This window comes from Nomascus leucogenys, chromosome 16, assembly GCF_006542625.1.
Source record: "Nomascus leucogenys isolate Asia chromosome 16, Asia_NLE_v1, whole genome shotgun sequence".
Lineage (NCBI taxonomy): Eukaryota > Metazoa > Chordata > Mammalia > Primates > Hylobatidae > Nomascus > Nomascus leucogenys.
This window is the reverse complement of record NC_044396.1, coordinates 79,808,090-79,822,063: the sequence shown is the minus strand read 5'-3', so window position 1 is coordinate 79,822,063 and position 13,974 is coordinate 79,808,090. Positions and strand designations below refer to the sequence as shown.

At 48.8% G+C, this 13,974-nt stretch overlaps 1 protein-coding gene across 2 annotated transcripts; it reads right to left on the bottom strand.

Annotated features, from left to right (window-relative positions):
- Positions 1-7,675: 7,675 nt before the first annotated feature.
- Positions 7,676-13,660, bottom strand: MYC (MYC proto-oncogene, bHLH transcription factor). Of its 2 annotated transcripts, none has more exons than XM_003256203.3 (3): positions 12,478-13,020; positions 10,074-10,845; positions 7,676-8,707 (listed from the first exon to the last, which is right to left on the bottom strand). In XM_003256203.3, the coding sequence occupies exons 2-3, from the start codon at positions 10,828-10,830 to the stop codon at positions 8,145-8,147; spliced, it is 1,320 nt and encodes a 439-aa protein (XP_003256251.2). In that variant the 5' UTR covers positions 10,831-10,845; positions 12,478-13,020; the 3' UTR covers positions 7,676-8,144. The 2 variants fall into 2 exon arrangements, with proteins under 2 accessions (XP_003256251.2, XP_030651022.1); XM_030795162.1 differs by having other exon boundaries at positions 7,829-8,707; positions 10,074-10,842; positions 12,478-13,660.
- Between the last annotated feature and the right edge of the window lie 314 nt (positions 13,661-13,974).

Here is a 13,974-nt window from a genome sequence, read left to right as displayed (position 1 = left end):
TTCTGAAAACCAGGTTTTTAAAAACATCTGGGCTACATTCTATGTAGCTCTCAGGAGCTTTGCACCACAATTGCCCAAAGAGTCAATGCAGAGAACATCTGTTCCTTTTTGCGTGCCCATCCTTTCCTTTTTGAACTTGTCTTTCCCCTTCCTGATGGTGCTACCAACCGAGGGGCCCCAAAGCTACCACAGGTTGGGGGCTGGGATCCAGTTGATCCACTGGCCTCAGAGTGGGCACATGACTGCGGGAGACAATTGGAATCCTGTCTAAGGCTTTTGCCTTGGAGGGAAAGAGGGGTTCTGTCTTTGAGAAGCTTGTGTAAGCCTCCAAAGGCTGGCAGCCACCTTTGCCCCAGGTGGAGATAGATCCTGACTGAGATGAAGCTACAGAGACAGGCTATTGTGTAAGCCTCTAGATTGAGTCATTCCTGCTTTTTCAGTTACATAAACTAATACATATTATCTTTTTTTTTTTTTTTTTTTTGCTTTTGCCCATTTGAGCTGAGTTTCTGTCATTTGTCACCAGGATATCCTGACTGATAGATTCAGAGAAGCTATTGCTGAGGCTTTTGCTATCTGGAATGAAATAGGTAGACATAAGGGAAGAGATTTGGCATGAGCTGAGGAGGCAGCATAGGACTGAGTGGGCTGAAAAAGGCAGACAACCCCAGGAAGTAGAAACTTAAACTATATGCACATACATCCATTTATTCATTAATTTGTTTATGTGCTCATTCATTTATTCAAAACAATTTTGGAAAGTGGACATCATGCCTGGTCTTCAGGATATAGTTATGAAAGAGAAAGACATAGTCTTTGCCCACAAGGAATCTAGCAATAGAGAAAGAGAATTAAACAGGTTATTTACACACATGAGCACACGAACCTGTGCTGTGATAGAGGAAGGGTGGAGGGCTCTGGGAGTCCAGAGAAGGAGATCTGGCCTGGCCTTTGAAGTTCCTACCTGGAAGAATCACCACCTGGAGGTGAGGCTGTGTTCAGGAATGCATTCTTCCTCACCTCAGTTCCACACACAGCTGAGAGCTCCAGGCACTGAACAAAGATGGAAACTGCCCTGGAGATGCCTACATCTGGCTACATCATCCCCTTTGCTCCTGTATCTTCAGTTCTCCCTGTCTCAGCTCTGTCCCCTCAGTATCTAAACTAATTATCTCTTCTATCTTTGATAACATAAAATAAAATTTGGGCCGGGCGCAGTGGCTCACGCCTGCAATCCCAGCACTTTGGGAGGCCGAGGTGGGTGGATCACGAGGTCAGGAGTTCAAGATCAGCCTGGCCAAGATGGTGAAACCCTGTTTCTACTAAAAATACAAAAAATTAGCTGGGTGTGGTGGCAGGCACCTGTAATCCCAGCTACTAGGGAGGCTGAGGCAGAGAATTGCTTGAACCCGGGAGGCGGAGGTTGCAGTGAGCCGAGATCATGCCACTGCACTACAGCCTGGGCCACAGAGCAAGACTCTGTCTCAAAATAAATAAATAAATAAATAAATAAATAAATAAGAATGTTTGAGTCAATCAAATAAATCCAAATAAAAATGTTTGACTTCACTTGATGTATTCATCTCTTTCCGTCTCTTCCTAGCTGAGTCTTGAAAGGTGGTCGAGAACTTTGCTCGTGCTTCCTCTGCTACTCATGCTTCAATATCCTTCACTTCATCAAAATGGGTCTTTATTCGGCCATTCATCAAAGGACTATTATTATTATTATTATTATTTGAGACGGAGTCTTGCTCTGTCGCCCAGTCTGGAGTGCAGTGGCACAACCTCGGCTCACTGCAAACTCTGCCTCCTGGGTTCACATGATTTTCCTGCCTTAGCCTCCCAAGTAGCTGGGATTACAGGTGCCTGCCACCGTGTCCGGGTAATTTTTGTATTTTTGGTAGAGACGGGGTTTCGCCATGTTGACCAGGCTGGTCTTGATTCCTGACCTTGTGATCCACCCACCTCGGCCTCTCAAAGTACTGGAATTACAGGAGTGAGCCACTGTGCCAAGCCCCATCAAAGGATTATTGAGTCGCTATTAGATGCTGAGCACTTATGTTGCCACTGAGGATTCATTGTTAAACAAGACTGATAGTGGGTCCATTCCTCAAGGAGTTGATTTAGGAGGCTGGAAGAGCGATTTTCACAGAAGTGAGCAGTATTATCTCAGGCACTCCCATTCCCCTGTGGACACTTGTCTGGAGGTCAGAGGATACTGGAAGGTGAGCCACAAAGGATGAAGAAGTGCATGACAGGCTGGTGGGTAGCAGTGTCAGTGGATGGGTAGGTGGTGGGTGAGCAATGCTTTGAACAGAGGGGACAAGGCATCTGAAAAAGCTCACAGAACGTGGACCACTGGGAAGAATGGCTTTGAACTTAATTCTGAAGATAGCAGGACCCCTCTGGATGGTTTTAAGCAGAGATGGGCATCATTTTAACTGTGATTCATAAGTATCACCAGGATTGTGGAAGAGGATCATTGGGAATGATGGAGAAGGCAGAGGGCCTCAAACTTCATCAAGCCCTCCAGGGCTTATTGAAACAGTTTTCCGGGCCCCATCTCCTGAGATTCTAATTCAGGCTGTGTACCTGCATTTGCAGCAAATTCACAGGTGATGTGGATGCTGCTTGTCTGGAATCATGCTTTGGGAACTCTTGGAGAAGGTAGGGCAGGGTGCTGGGAGAACAAAAAGGCAGCCATTTCTGGAGATGGATTGAATGAAGGGAATGAAGGAGAGGATGGCGGTGAATGGGGCTGTCATCCCACTCATGAGGGGTGTAGCCAGGAAGCTGCCTTCATGTGATTAAATCCAACAGACCTTCCTCTGCTATCTTGCTGTGCTTCTTGCTGCCTTTGACACACCAGGGCTTCCTCCCTGACATTGGTTACACGCTTTCCTCCGAGCTTCTCCTTATCTCTCTGATGATGTCTTCTCCTTTGGCTCCTCTTCCAGAATTTCCTGGGCTCTTTCCTGGATTCCATTTTCTCTGGGGGGAGGAGGAATGCCTTTAGCAGCTCCTGGAGCTTGAACCTCCTCCTGCTGCATAGTAAGCTCTAAAGTGTTTGTAAAATAGACTCAAATTGCCTGTTTTCGGTGGGGCGAGGTGGCTTATGCCTGTAATCCCAGAACTTTGGGAGGCCAAGGCAGGTGGATCAACTGAGGTCAGGAGTTGGAGATCAGCCTGACCAACATGGTGAAAACCCATCTCTACTAAAAATACAAAATTAGCTGGGTGTGGTGGTGCATGCCTGTGACTCCACAGGATTACTGGGAGGCTGAGGCAGGAGACTCGCTTGAACGCGGGAGGCAGAGGTTGCAGTGAGTCGAGACTGTGCCATTGCACTCCAGCCTGCGTAACAAGAGAGAAACTCCATCTCAAAAAAAGAAAAAGAAAAAGAAAAAAGAAAAAAATGCCTGTTTTCTTTGTTCTCCATTAATCCATAACCCCTCAGCACCAGGACCTTATCCATCCCATTTATCTTGGTATCTCTTCCTACCTTTAGCATGGTGCGGGAAAACAGCATGCTCAGATGTTGGTGAATGAATAAATAATTTCTGCTTTCACCATTTTGCCAGCTCTGTGAATTCAGGCAACTTACTTAATCCCTCAAAGTTTCAGTCTCCTCATTTGGGAAGTGGGCATTGTAGATAGAGTTTACCTCCTAACTGCTGCTTTGGGGATGAAGTCAGATAACACATGTAAAAATGTTTAGCACACAGTACGTGTTAACTACTATGACTGGTTTTTGTTTATTTGTTTGTTTTTGAAACAGAGTCTCATTCTGTTGCCCAGGCTGGAGTGCAGTGGTGCAATCGTGGCTCACTGCAATCCCCACCTGCCGGGTTCAAGCGATTCTCCTCCTGCCTCAGCCTAAGCTGGGACTACGGGCTGTCACCACGGCCAGCTAATTTGTGTGTGTGTGTGTGTGTGTGTGTGTGTGTGTGTGTGTGTGTGTGTGTGTTTAGCAGAGGCAGGATTTCGTCATGTTGGTCAGGCTGGTCTCGAACTCCTGGGCTCAAGTGATCCACCGGCCTCAGCCTCCCAAAGTGCTGGGATTACAAGCGTGAGCCGCTATGCTCAACCATATTACTGTTGTTTTGTTGTTAGTCCTTGTGTGACTTGGGGACAGCCATTTAACTTGCCTAAACCTCAGTATTGTCACATTCAACAACTGTCACATTCTTCCAGCTGGCTGTTGTCGGGTCTGGTGATATGGAGATTCTGGGAGAGTGTATGCATGTAATAAGGGTTCATTCTCTCTCTCTGATCTCTCTCCTTTCCCACCCCCATAGACCTCAGACTGCACTGGAGTGTTTTATCCCTTAATGCGCTGACGGGGATGACAATGGAAAGAAAGTGTTGGGGACTGTGGCTGAGCTCTCAGGCATTCTTTGAAAACAAAGAGCATTCCTTTCAACCTCAGAAGATCTACATCCCATGAACACTTGTTTCCCTCAACTCTGTCTTCCGAAATAGCTTAGTATAAGCTAATAAGGAATGAAATAAAATTAAAAACCTAATCAACTTACAGTCATTTACAGTCGTCTCCAACCAGTTTGGCAAAGCCAGCATTTCTGGGTGTTTTCCTCTAAATGGAGAGTTGGTGTAAGTTCTCTCCCGAAGGAGCTAGAAAAAAGACTTTTTGCTAAGGCTTTGGAGGTAGGCAGCAGAGTCTTTTTAGTTTTATTTTTTAAGATAAGTCCTTGCTCCCATCCTACTGGTTTTGTTTTTACTCTTTTCTCATTTATTTATTTATTTATTTATTATTTATTTATTTATTTATTTTTGAGACGGAGTCTCGCTGTGTCGTCCAGGCTGGAGTGCAGTGGCACGATCTCAGCTCACTGCAAACTCTGCCTCCCAGGTTCAAGCGATTCTCCTGCCTCAGCCTCCTGAGTAGCTGGGACTACAGGCCGTGCCACCGCGACCAGCCTCTCTTCTTCTCCTTTAATATAGTCCTATAATGTTCTGTAACCTCGAAGGAGGAGCCTTTTATAAAGTCATCTAGAAGTGCATTTATAGACAAGGGTGGAGAACATCCTTCAGCATTTTCTAGACTAAGGATTATTTATCGTTGGGAAAAAATGCTAGGGGGCCCTTAGCGTGTATACTAAAAAATAATTATTGACTGAACCAATTATAGTTATTGCAAACAAACCACAGAAAACCCCCTAATGCAACATTTTTGTCCTTGTTCCCAAGCTTTGTGTGAGAGTTTGTCTTAAAAACCAGCAGAGAAGTCTCTACTTATGCGTCTAAGCTGTGAGCTCTCTAAGTATTAGGCTGGGATTGTGAAAACTTTGTTCATTTTCAAATTTGATTGACTGTTTTCATACTGTTGATCTCTTTTGTTGCTTCCAAATGGCAGCATAAAATAACACTTCCTTCCTCTTCATACATTCCGTCCCTAAACAAAATCATTCCAGGAATCCTCTGGGAGAGTCATTAATTCCTGGATAGTGTCATGGATAAAGGGCATAGTCAGAATTAGCTTATTCCTTCTTATATATTCCTGACCAAGTTGCAAACGCCTCCCCTTCACGTCCGATTCTTGATTATTATCTACAAAATAGATTGCACAATGGCAGAGACCCCTGGGACAGCCTGGATAGGCTCTGAGGGCCAATTTGTATTGTGGTCAAGATCAGCCTGACTTTCGGGAAGGAAGTTGGCATCTGTCCTGTTTTCAGAGCCATTCTCTGGCTCAGTAAAGGTAAGAGTGGCCTAATAGGCACTTGGAATGGTTCCTTTCTATTCCGATAGCCAAGCTCCACATCCCTCAAGTTCTTTCCTGATCATTTGGAATGGAGAGTTGTTTTCCTTGCTAGGAACACTCTCTCCTATTCTGAGGGCTTGCCTGGACTTAGTGATTCAGACTAACACCTTCCCGATTCCCAAGTGAGTCACCCCAGAGCTGCACTCCAGCCCTGGGCCACAAAGGGGCAAAGACTGAGCTGTTTAAGAGTGCCTTGCTTTTGTAACCCTTTGAACTACTATACTTCTGTGGATTGCATCTCCCTTTGAATTTCACCTATATGACGTGCCAATTTGAAGCTGTAATGGCGGTACTTAGGACTCAAAAGAAGGATCAAGAAAAAGATATTAAGGTCTTGAATAGATTATTCTAGGAGTCAGAGTCAAAGACAGTAATTATTTATTGATTTATAGGTGGTGGTAGATTAAAATCCCAAAGTACAGGGAGCTGAAGACCTACTTTGAGACTGAGACAATGAGGTAATTAGAACAGCAATAGCATCTTTCATTTACCTATATAATCAACATCATTTCTGGTTTGGGCCATAGGTTTTCAGAGGCTTATAATTAATACACATGTTCAAAAATACCTTTTCAAGGAGTCAGGATGAGCATGTGTCATGAGTATGTGAAAGAGGATGGAAGCAAGGAGAGTTTGTAGTTTCTAAAATAATGACTCCCATGACAAAGAATAAATACGTTTTATTTTATGATCTGAACTGGCTTCTTCCCAGGAGCCACCGTGAATCTGATTCAACAAATGGCTAAGGTAAGAGTCAAGGTGGTGACCTTCTCATTGTAAAAGGAAAAATTAAACAATGAACAGCAAAATAAAAACAAAATAAACAACAAAAAAAGGGGAACTGATGCCTGACCAGGCTTAGGTGTTGAGACTTAAAATATATAACCCACTGGACTGTAACTCCTGTACTCACAAGCAGCCAGCTGATTCCTACCGTTGTTTGAGAGGTGGCTTGGACAGGTTAGGGGTAAACAGCCTGGGTTCAAATCTCACTTCTACTTTTCCCTATCAGTGAATCTTGGGCATGTGGATGAGTCTTTCTGTGCCTCAGCTTCCCTCTCTACTTCTAATATGGGGAAATCAACAGTATCTCCTTCATGGGGTTGATGTGGAGTTAGGCATAAAATGCTTAGGAGTGCTTGGGACACAAATAGAGCTTAGCATTGTTATGACTCGGGTCTGTCCATCAGGCCCCAAACCTTCTTGATCTCAGCACATTGGACCCAGATGAACCAAGGCATGATAGTGAAGGGTTAAGTGTTTTGAACAGAATGGGTCCAGATTGCTGCTTTGTATTATCTGCGTGGCTACAGATAAGTTACATAACCTCTTTGAGCTCTTCTATTTCCTTGTTTGTGAAATAGTGTTAATAGTAGCATTCCCGCCCAGAGATCCTCTGGGGTTTATGAGATAACCCATGGACGGGACTGGCGCCTGGTTGTAAAGGCAGCAGAAGCTGGTTCCCGCCCTGTCCCCATCAGCTGTCTCACTGGGCAGAATTCCTGGGTTTGGAGTGAGCAGGGGACCGGCACTGGTTAACTAAAGTAACAGGAGTTTCTTCCTCACCTTCCTCCCAACTCCCCAGTCCTTATGCCTCTTTGTGTACTTAACTGCTATCTTTGACCTCTTGTATCTCCTTTGCCTACCTCTCATCTTCTCACCGGCCTTCTGCCATTCCTTCTAACTGTCAACTCTGGCTCTTATCATAATCTCCAGGAAGCATCTTAGAACCTCTGAGAACTTAAAGACCTTAAGGCCCCCAGACCCATTTCAACAGAGGAAAACTCTTGCCTTTCTTAAGACCACCCTCTGAAGGGGAAATTGATGAAAACAAACAGGGATGGTGGTGGTTGGGAGGGGGAAGAAACGAAACAAAACATTCACAACTTAAGATTTGGCTCAATGATATATTTGCCAGTTATTTTATTTTTTCTAAAAACAATAGAAAAAAAATCAAGTTTAAAAAGCAAAATGTACTTAAATAAAAAAAATTAGGGTCTATAGTACCTATAATACTAGGTACTATATACTAGGATTGAAATTCTGTGTAACTGCTATAAACGTTTTATTAAAGTTATTTACATTTAATGGCAATATTTACAGAGAAACATTGTGTAAATCTTAAAATTTTTTAAAAACAATTCTTAAATACAAATCTGTTAAAGAAAAAAAAAATGGTAAGCATAAAAAAGTTCTTTTATGCCCAAAGTCCAATTTGAGGCAGTTTACATTATGGCTAAATCTTTCAGTCTCAAGACTCAGCCAAGGTTGTGAGGTTGCATTTGATCATGCATTTGAAACAAGTTCATAGGTAATTGATTGGGACAGTTCTGTTAGAAGGAATCTTTTTCCTTACTTTTCCTTATGCACAAGAGTTCCGTAGCTGTTCAAGTTTGTGTTTCAACTGTTCTCGTCGTTTCCGCAACAAGTCCTTTTCAGAAGTGAGCTTTTGCTCCTCTCCTTGGACGGACAGGATGTATGCTGTGGCTTTTTTAAGGATAACTACCTTGGGGGCCTTTTCATTGTTTTCCAACTCAGGGATCTGGTCACGCAGGGCAAAAAAGCTCCGTTTTAGCTCATTCCTCCTCTGGCGCTCCAAGACGTTGTGTGTTCGCCTCTTGTCATTCTCCTCGGTGTCTGAGGACCTGGGGCTGGTGCATTTTCGGTTGTTGCTGATCTGTCTCAGGACTCTGACACTGTCCAACTTGACCCTCTTGGCAGCAGGATAGTCCTTCCGAGTGGAGGGAGGCGCTGCGTAGTTGTGCTGATGTGTGGAGACGTGGCACCTCTTGAGGACCAGTGGGCTGTGAGGAGGTTTGCTGTGTCCTCCAGCAGAAGGTGATCCAGACTCTGACCTTTTGCCAGGAGCCTGCCTCTTTTCCACAGAAACAACATCGATTTCTTCCTCATCTTCTTGTTCTTCCTCTTTAAGAAAGGAAATAGAAATCACTCCATTAGCAAGATTTCATTAAAATAATCAATTACCAGATTAATGCTGTACAAATACAAGGCATTAATATGTTAGAAAGGTCTCTGGACAAAATTATCTCCCCAAAGAGCCACATCTAGGCTGGGCGCTGTGGCTCATGCCTGTAATCCCAGCACTTTGGGAGGCCGAGGTGGGCGGATCATGAGGTCAGGAGATAGAGACCATCCTGGCCAGCATGGTGAAACCCCATCTCTACTAAAAATAAAAAAATTAGCCTGGCATGGTGGTGTGCACCTGTAGTCCCAGCTACTTAGGAGGCTGAGGCAGGAGAATCTCTTGAACCAGGGAGTCGGAGGTTTATCGCGCCACTGCACTCCAGCCTAGTGACAGAGTGAGACTCCGTCTTAAAAAAAAAAAAAAAAAAAAAAGAACCAATCTAGCCAGCCACCCTTACTCATCTCACCATGAAGGTAAGAGTCTCTTAAAGGGAAGGACAGCTGGGTTATGGCATGGACAAGAAAACTACAACTTCCCAGGATACCACATTGATGCCAATTCTTACCTAAGACTTAATGAGGCTTTGGACACACCCAAAGCAAAGCACATTCCCAAGCACCTCCTATTTTTGAGGGACTTTACCAAGAACACTTCAGGTATTGCAAATGATAGCTGCAAATTGCTTGGTATGACTTTAGCAACTCCCTATTTTACTGGAAATGAAAAAGAAAAAAAAATTGCAGTTTTGCCAAAAGTCCAAGAGGGCGGGGGAAGGAAAAAAAAAAAAAGTCCAACTTTGGCAAGGATTTGCTTTTCAGTGTTCAAAATAGGCTGAGAAGATCCCAGCTCCTCAGCCCACCCACTCTTGAGGCAGTTCACTGGCTCCCCCACTCAGGCAGGCCCTGCCTGGCCTCTAAACACAGCCCCTCATTTTTGTAGATAGTTCATTAAATCCCACCACTTCTCGGAAGTAAAGAGGGAAGCAATTCATTCACTCTCTCAGAGATCAATCCTCTTATCCTCATTCACACACTCCCCGCCACCCCGCCCCAGGGCAATTAAAATGTTAACGGGAGGTAAGAAGTGGATTGAGTTGTAAGATAAGCTAGAAGGTTTAAAAACCTAAATGAAATCCTGAGGGGTGGGAGACAAACGGGGAGGGGGGTTGGAAACAAGGGCGGTCTAAGGGTAAGGGATGGGAGGAAACGCTAAAGCCCAAGGTTTCAGAGGTGATGAGCTCCCAAATCTCTCCAGATCTGCTATCTCTCCTTCCTAGTAAGAGTGGCCCGTTAAATAAGCTGCCAATGAAAATGGGAAAGATATCCAGCCGCCCACTTTTGACAGGCCTGGGCGGGCTTCGCTTACCAGAGTCGCTGCTGGTGGTGGGCGGTGTCTCCTCATGGAGCACCAGGGGCTCCGGGCTGGCCTGAGGGGAGGACTCCGTCGAGGAGAGCAGAGAATCCGAGGACGGAGAGAAGGCGCTGGAGTCCGGCGAGGCGCAGGACTTGGGAGAGCTGCTGTCGTTGAGAGGGTAGGGGAAGACCACCGAGGGGTCGATGCACTCTGAGGCGGCGGCGCTCAGATCCTGCAGGTACAAGCTGGAGGTGGAGCAGACGCTGTGGCCGCGGGCGGGGTTCGGGCTGCCGCTGTCTTTGCGCGCAGCCTGGTAGGAGGCCAGCTTCTCGGAGACGAGCTTGGCGGCGGCCGAGAAGCCGCTCCACATACAGTCCTGGATGATGATGTTTTTGATGAAGGTCTCGTCGTCCGGGTCGCAGATGAAACTCTGGTTCACCATGTCTCCTCCCAGCAGCTCGGTCACCATCTCCAGCTGGTCGGCCGTGGAGAAGCTCCCGCCACCGCCGTCGTTGTCTCCCCGAGGGGAGAAGGGCGTGACCGCAACGTAGGAGGGCGAGCAGAGCCCGGAGCGGCGGCTAGGGGACAGGGGCGGGGTGGGCAGCAGCTCGAATTTCTTCCAGATATCCTCGCTGGGCGCCGGGGGCTGCAGCTCGCTCTGCTGCTGCTGCTGGTAGAAGTTCTCCTCCTCGTCGCAGTAGAAATACGGCTGCACCGAGTCGTAGTCGAGGTCATAGTTCCTGTTGGTGAAGCTAACGTTGAGGGGCATCGTCGCGGGAGGCTGCTGGAGGGGGCACACAAAGCGGGAGGCAGTCTTGAGTTAAAGGGGTCTTGGTGCGGAAACCTGGCGCAGCGCGCAGTGCGCGCCACAGTCCCGAACCTCTCCCTTTGCAGAGCTATCCTCTAAAGAGGCTGGGTAGTCTTGGTGGGGGAATAAAGGGGGTACCCTTTCACCCCTTTTGGGCAGTCCCCGACTATCTCGGAGACGCACTTAGTGAACCAGCGGCTTGGTGCCCGCCGAGCCCCCGCCCCCGGGAGCGCGCAGCGCAAAGCCCGGGAGTCGGCCCCGCAACGGCAGAGGAATCGAAATCCGCCTTGGCGCCCTTAAGAAGCCGCGGGAGGTGGCGGTGAGGAATACAATTTGCCAAAACCCAAGGCACAAAGTTTTGCGCCACCTGAAGGAGAAGGCGAGAGGCGCCTCGGCTCTAGCAGCTGCGTGAACCCCGCTCCCGCGCCGGGGCCCCTCCGCTGCGGCTGTTCCCACTCGCGCCCTCGCAGCTCTCCTATCCCCGCCGGCGCCGCAGCCCCTCCCAACCTCCCCTCTCCACCGCCCCCGTCCCCACCCCCAGTACCGCCCCCCCACCCCCCACACTCCTTCATTTGCCGGCTTTTCTTCTTTTCTGTCGCCGGCTGGAGTGGCGAGCTCAGCCGCGGGCTTTAACACCCCTCCGTAAATACAAGGGGGGTGTCAAATAATAACAGGGGCACCTCCCTTCGCACTCAATACGGCGACGCAACTGCGCCAGAGACCCCGCTGCGATACCTCCCCCGGAGCCACCCCACCAAGGGTAGCAGCTGTTCTGGAACCGCCCAGAGCCCCGCTCCTCGCAGTTCCTCCGCATCTCAGGGGCGCGAGGACACCCGCGGGCGGCCGCGGCAGGGAAGTCAGGGCTGGGTGCGGAGATTCGCCCTGGTTTTTCCAAGTCAACGATTCCAGGAGAATCGGACACATCCTCGCCTCCCTTTTCCCCTGCCTGCGCCTCCCCAACACCACGTCCTAACACCTCTAGAGACCCAGGTTTTAAATTGTATTATTGCTTTTTAAAAAGCCAAATGCCAACTTCTTAAAAGGATCAGGGCGAGTTGGAATCGCCGCGGGGACAGGCGGGCGGGACGCGCCGCAGTGTCGGTCTCCGGCTGTCAGAAATGCGGTGAGCTGAAATTTAAATGCCCTCCCGGAGACGGGGACAAGTCAGAGGCTGCGGAGCTCTCCGGCTCACACAGGCGATATGCGGTCCCTACTCCAAGGAGCTCAGGATGCAAGGGGCTTTCTGCTCACCGCAAAGCAACCCCCAGCCCCCCAAAACCCAGACATCAATTAACACAATAAAGCAGGAATGTCCGACCGGCCGGGAGTCAGCGTGAATATATTCATAAGGCAGAAATCTCGAAAGGCTGGTCTTAGAAACCATTCCCGTTGTCCCTCTGCCTTCTCCTCTCCCATCTTGACAAGTCACTTTACCCCGATCCAGTTCTGGATTAACCCCCACCCCAGCCCCAGTTACCATAACTACTCTGAGAAAAGTGTCAATAGCGCAGGAATGGGAGAAAAGACACCCTATTTCGGCATTCGACTCATCTCAGCATTAAAGCGATAAAAAACTAAATTAAAAGACAAATGGACCTCGGTGCTTACCTGGTTTTCCACTACCCTAAAAAAATCCAGCGTCTAAACAGCTGCAAGGAGAGCCTTTCAGAGAAGCGGGTACTGGCAGCGGCGGGGAAGTGTCCCCAAATGGGCAGAATAAGCCTCCCCGCGTCGGGAGAGTCGCGTCCTTTCTCGGGTGTTGTAAGTTCCAGTGCAAAGTGCCCGCCCGCTGCTATGGGCAAAGTTTCGTGGATGCGGCAAGGGTTGCGGACCGCTGGCTGGGGGGTCAGCGGGAGGGCTGGGCCGGAGGCGAAGCCCCCTATTCGCTCCGGATCTCCCTTCCCAGGACGCCCGGAGCGCAGCTCTGCTCGCCCGGCTCTTCCACCCTAGCCGGCCCGCCCCGCTCGCTCCCTCTGCCTCTCGCTGGAATTACTACAGCGAGTTAGATAAAGCCCCGAAAACCAGCTTTTATACTCAGCGCGATCCCTCCCTCCGTTCTTTTTCCCGCCAAGCCTCTTAGAAGCCCTGCCCTTCTCGAGGCAGGAGGGGAGTCAGGGACGGCCGGGGCCCGGTGGTGGCGGCCGCGAGCAGCACAGCTCGGGGGTCTTCAGCCGTTCAGACCCTCGCATTATAAAGGGCCGGTGGGCGGAGATTCGCGAGAGAGGATCTTTTTTCTTTTCCCCCACGCCCTCTGCTTTGGGAACCCGGGAGGGGCGCTTCTGGGGAGAGTGGGGAGGGTGGGGAGGAGACTCAGCCGGGCAGCGGAGCACTCTAGCTCTCGGATGTAAACAGAGTAAGAGAGCCGCATGAATTAACTGCGCGCGCCTACCATTTTCTTTTGCTCTCTCTCAAACCCTCTCCCTTTCTCTGCTGCTCCTCCGTAGCAGTACTGTCTGACAAACCGCATCCTTGTCCTGTGAGTATAAATCATCGCAGGCGGAACAGCTGCCCTCCACACCGAGAACATACTGCGCGCCCACCGCCACGCCACGCGCGTACCAGGCGGCAGGGCGCCTCACTAAGGCTGGGGAAAGGGCAGCGCTTTGATCAAGGTCCCAGGGAGAGTGGAGGAAAGAAGGGTATTAATGGGCGAGCGTTCAGAGCGTGGGATGTTAGTGTAGATAGGGAGGAATGATAGAGGCATAAGGAGGAAAACGATGCCTAGAATGATTAAAATAACCCAGCAACGCATTGCCACGTATACTTGGAGAGTGCGTTATGAATAAACTCCCATTGCATTTGTTGGGGGGAGTCATGTATTATGTATTATGTATGCACAGCTATCTGGATTGGATACCTTCCACCCAGACTGAGTCCCCCAATTTGCTGCCAAAGCAGCAGATACCGCCCCTCCTGCCCCGCCTGCTCAGGCTTCCGTGGGGCCCCGTGCGGGAGGCGTCTGTTTAGCCCTGAGATGTGTCTGCCTGTTCCAGAGCTGGACTAGGGCGGGAGGGAGGTTGCCTGCTCTCTGCCAGTCTGTACCCCACCGTCCCACCCCCGCGCCTCGCACACGGAGTTCCCAATTTCTCAGCCAGGTTTCAGAAG